The sequence below is a fragment of the Rousettus aegyptiacus genome, unplaced genomic scaffold (assembly GCF_014176215.1).
Source record: "Rousettus aegyptiacus isolate mRouAeg1 unplaced genomic scaffold, mRouAeg1.p scaffold_m13_p_5, whole genome shotgun sequence".
NCBI lineage: Eukaryota > Metazoa > Chordata > Mammalia > Chiroptera > Pteropodidae > Rousettus > Rousettus aegyptiacus.
Genome location: NW_023416308.1, coordinates 79,551,988 through 79,556,496, shown reverse-complemented (window position 1 = coordinate 79,556,496; position 4,509 = coordinate 79,551,988). Strand labels below are relative to the sequence as shown.

At 38.3% G+C, this 4,509-nt stretch overlaps 1 protein-coding gene across 1 annotated transcript; it reads left to right on the top strand.

Moving 5' to 3' along the window:
• The first annotated feature begins 2,410 nt into the window (after positions 1-2,410).
• Positions 2,411-3,358, top strand: LOC118602904 (olfactory receptor 52E5-like). Its single transcript, XM_036221311.1, has one exon. The coding sequence runs from the start codon at positions 2,417-2,419 to the stop codon at positions 3,356-3,358; it is 942 nt and encodes a 313-aa protein (XP_036077204.1). The 5' UTR covers positions 2,411-2,416.
• The last annotated feature ends 1,151 nt before the right edge of the window (positions 3,359-4,509 follow it).

Below are 4,509 nucleotides of genomic sequence, written 5' to 3'. Positions count from 1 at the left end.
GGAACATATATGTAGACATAAACATGTGAATAAAAAATGTTATATGCAAACATGAGAAATAATAACAATGGTTACTCTCATCAGCTGGCACAAATGAGGTCTTTTCTTCCTACATCTTCAATTTTGTCACCTCTGTGCAACACTTCTTACATTGGACACAGTTACCCTAGAGGAAAACGGTTACTGCAGATACAAAAATGAGACACAAAGGGGTTAAGAGATGGGAAGCCTGGGAACCTGAGTAAAGAAGTCATCTAATTCTTCTGCAAAGGAAGGCGGTCAGTCCCTGGGAAAAGCTCACCATAGTTTACCCTTGGAATTGAGTGTCTGAAAGGGAAGAGAGGCATTCAGAAAGGCAGAAGAGGAGAGAGCCTCAGAGTTATGGTTAAGATAAAATTAGAAAATATACATGGAAGTATATTAAACAAATAAGATGATTAAGTAGACAATAGGTGAAGGCGACTGCATCAACAGTGGCCATAGTAATGATTAGTGGTTGCTGCAGAGTGATCTAGACAGACGATAATTTTTGGCAATGCCTATAATCTTACTGACCAGGAACACTCTGCATATGTAATGTATGTGGAATACCAAAGCATCTTTTAGGAAGTTTCCCTACAAAGACTGTTTAAAAATGAAAGAATTACTATGAGAGTGGAAACCTTGTGCGATGCCAAGAAGCAAAATTCTGGTATGACTAGACTTTAAACTCCATGATTTTTTGGACTTTGACTCAATTTGGAGCAGGTCTTGACAGATGGTAAGAACTCTATAAATACTCGTCAAATGAATTAAAGATTAATAACTGGAAATATCTGTAAGATAACAGATGTGGGCAAAGAGTGGTAGTGCTGGTGAATTTTCAGATGACCCTAAACATAGAAGGAGGACAATTTAAATCTTTGGCAGCAGTTATCAGAACATGTAAAAACCTATATGATTTTAGGACCTTGATACATGAGTTAATTTTTTATTGCAATGTATCAAATATCACCAGGTTTATAACCTCCACTCCCTGCCTGCCCTAAGTGCCACCATGAAGAGTGAACAGAGGACTCATCAAACTATGCATAAGTCCTCAATCCCTCTCCCCTAGTTCTGCACAGCCACTTGCCCCTTCTCTTACCATGAGAATCACTGCTCTTCAATCACATTTAATAATGGGTTTATATTGACCAGTTGTATGGTTCTAAAAGGAAAAATATGAGGGCCATTGGTGAAGAAGGATGAATCATACAAAAAGGTTAAGATAAAAGATTATACCTATCTTAATTAATTCAGTAATTGTGAAGGGGAAGAAAAAGAGTTATGATAAGTATTTGGAAGGCTAATACAACTAAACACTTGCAAAGTTGACTTGTTCCAATCAGTCACTGACAGCACAGTACAAGATAACGATCTTAACCTGAACGTCTGATAACCTTCCAACAGATATGACTACAAATGTGCTTGCTGCCTTTTTTTGATAGTGCAACAAGAGTGATATTTTTGAAATGCCAATTTGATCCAGTTACACTACAGCTAACATACTATAATTTCTTCCCGGTTTTTCTAGGATAAGGGTAAAGCCCCATAAAGTTAACCACAATGGCCTTCATGGTCATATCACTGTCTCCGTAACCCCTGATAATATCAACTAGAAATATTTTCTCAACTCAGTTCCTTCTTCTCCTTATTAATGGATTCTCATTGTTCAGCTCTCAATTTAGTAAACACTTTCTCAGGAAAATATCTAAGTGAAGATACAACATAAGACTTTGTAGACCCAGGAGGGACCACTGTGTTGTTGAAATTATATAATAGTCCCCAAACTGTCTAAATTTGTTAATTCCATTCCTTACTTCAGACCCGAATATCAGCTGTCTAAGCTTTCACCCATACTGAATTCTCCTCTACATTGAATATTTCTTAATATTTCAGGTCTACTTTGCAAGAATGTATCATTTTCTTGAACTGTCATATCAGTTGAGTCATCTCCACTTCAACTGCAGTCTGGTGATATATTACACACACGCGCGCACGCACGTACACACACACACACACACATACACACACACCATCTACTTTATGCTTTACATACTGATTAACATATATGAGTAACTACAAATATTTGCTAATAATACCATATGCAGGTTCTTCCTTAGAGACTAACGAAAAAACTGAGAGGTGCAGAACTGCTGTACTGGGAAATGTTCTGTGTGTTTTCTATGTAGGTGAGGCAAATACTCTGATGTGAGAGTGTCTTTATAACTGTGCCTCCTATTCCCTTTCCAGGTCGCCTCTGCTGTATTATAGAATTAGAGAATGGATTTTATATTTCTACAGAAAATAGGCAACATTCTGTGAAGGAAGTGAGAGTCTCTCACTGGAAACAAGAAAACTGCAAGAGATGTGTCTGAAACCTATTCTCGCCACTATGCTTCATCCAAACAATACCCAGTTCCACCCTGCTTCTTTTGTTCTGATGGGCATTCCAGAGCTGGAAAGCGTGCACATCTGGATTGGCTTCCCCTTCTTAGTGGTATATCTAATCGCCCTCCTGGGCAACCTCACCATCCTCTTTGTGATCCAGACTGAACAGGTCCTCCACCAACCCATGTTTTACTTCCTGGCCATGCTGGCCTGCACTGACCTTGGCTTGTCCACAGCCACCATCCCCAAGATGCTGGGCATTTTCTGGTTCAATCTCAGGGACATTGATTTTGGTGCTTGTATCACGCAAATGTACACCATTCACATATTCACTGGCCTGGAGTCTGTGGTGCTGACAGTCATGGCCATAGATCGCTATATTGCCATCTGCAACCCCCTGAGATATAGCATGATCCTCACCAATAAGGCGATAGCCATCTTGGCCATAGTCATCATAGTCAGGAATTTGGTGTTTATGACTCCATTTGTATTTCTCATCCTGAGATTGCCTTTCTGTGGTGTGCGGCTTATCCCCCACACCTACTGTGAACATATGGGCTTGGCAAAGTTAGCTTGTGCTGATATTAGGGTCAACGTTATCTATGGCTTGGTTGCTTTCTCAGTGGGATACATTGACCTTTCTGTGATTGGATTTTCCTACGTCCAAATCTTGAGAGCAGTCTTTCGTCTCCCATCCTGGGAAGCCCGGCTCAAAGCTCTCAGCACATGTGGCTCCCATGTGTGCGTCATGTTAGCTTTCTACCTGCCAGCCTTCTTCTCCTTCATGACACACCGCTTTGGCTACAGCATCCCTCATTATATCCACATACTTCTGGCCAACCTGTATGTGGTTGTTCCCCCTGCCCTTAACCCTGTTATCTATGGAGTCAGGACAAAACAAATAAGAGAATGTGTACTCAGGATGCTCAACCCTAAAAGCTGTTGATATTTAGTTCCAGGGGGATCTTCCACAACAGTTAAGTAGAACAATCGCAAAATCAAAACAAAAGTAAACACTAGAAATATTTTCACTAAGCTCTTCTGGCATTCCCACACAAGACCATCATAATACACTTTCCTTCATTTCTCATAATTTGTACACCCCATGAGAAGGCATTGCTGAGATTTCCTCCTACATGGAGATTCTCTTCATTCACATGTCAGAAGCTGATGTTCGTACTTTAACAACGGTGTGGCATTTGCGAAAACCAAGCAGGATGTGGTGGTAAGAGAATGAACTAGGAGTCCTATAATCCAAGTTTAAACTCAGGCCGTGGACCTGACTGGACGATTTACCTTAGAATTTCACTCAGACCTCTTTGAGTTTCAGTACTATTGCCCATAAAACGCTATAAAGCAATATTAATTAGGCACTATGAACAGAAAAAAAAAAAAACTAGTGAAAATCTTTACATCTTTATGATAATTACAGAAAAGGTGCTCTAGAACTAAGAGCTCTATTAGCAGAACTATGAGAAATAGGAAAAATCAGTACAAATCTATAAAATACTCTAGTAAGAAGTAAATAAAATCACACTGCATACAAAAATTAATCGAAGATATATCAAAACTCTAAATATAAGAGATAAAGCTATAAAACTCTTAGGAAAAACCATAGGGGTAAATCTTCATGACCTTGAATTAAGCAACGGATTTTTAGTTATAACAAAATGATACGAAGAAAAGGATAACCTATTACAAAAGACTGGCATATACACCGATGAATACCAAACTGGATTTATACAAAAGAATATAGAAAATAAGGGGGGGATGAATATTCAAAAGACTAATGGCTGAATTATATGCAGATTTAAGAAGCTTAATTAATCACGAGCAAAATAATTTTTTAAAATCTGTGCATATTTACTAACAATCTAAAACTCTAAAGAAAAGAAGTTGTAATAGAGCCAGAGAGGTGATGCATTAACTACAAAGGAAGAGCAATTTAACTTACAGTATATTCTCAACCGTGACTGTTAATAGATATCAGAAAGCCGTGGAGACACACACATACACACATACTTATATTTATATATTTATATAACATATATTGTACATATATAATATATGTGACATTATTATATGCAGCATATACAG

What these genes read in the sequence shown, in the direction of transcription:
- LOC118602904 (XM_036221311.1), top strand. Translation starts at nt 2,417, where the DNA reads ATGCTTCATCCAAACAATACCCAGTTCCACCCTGCTTCTTTTGTTCTG.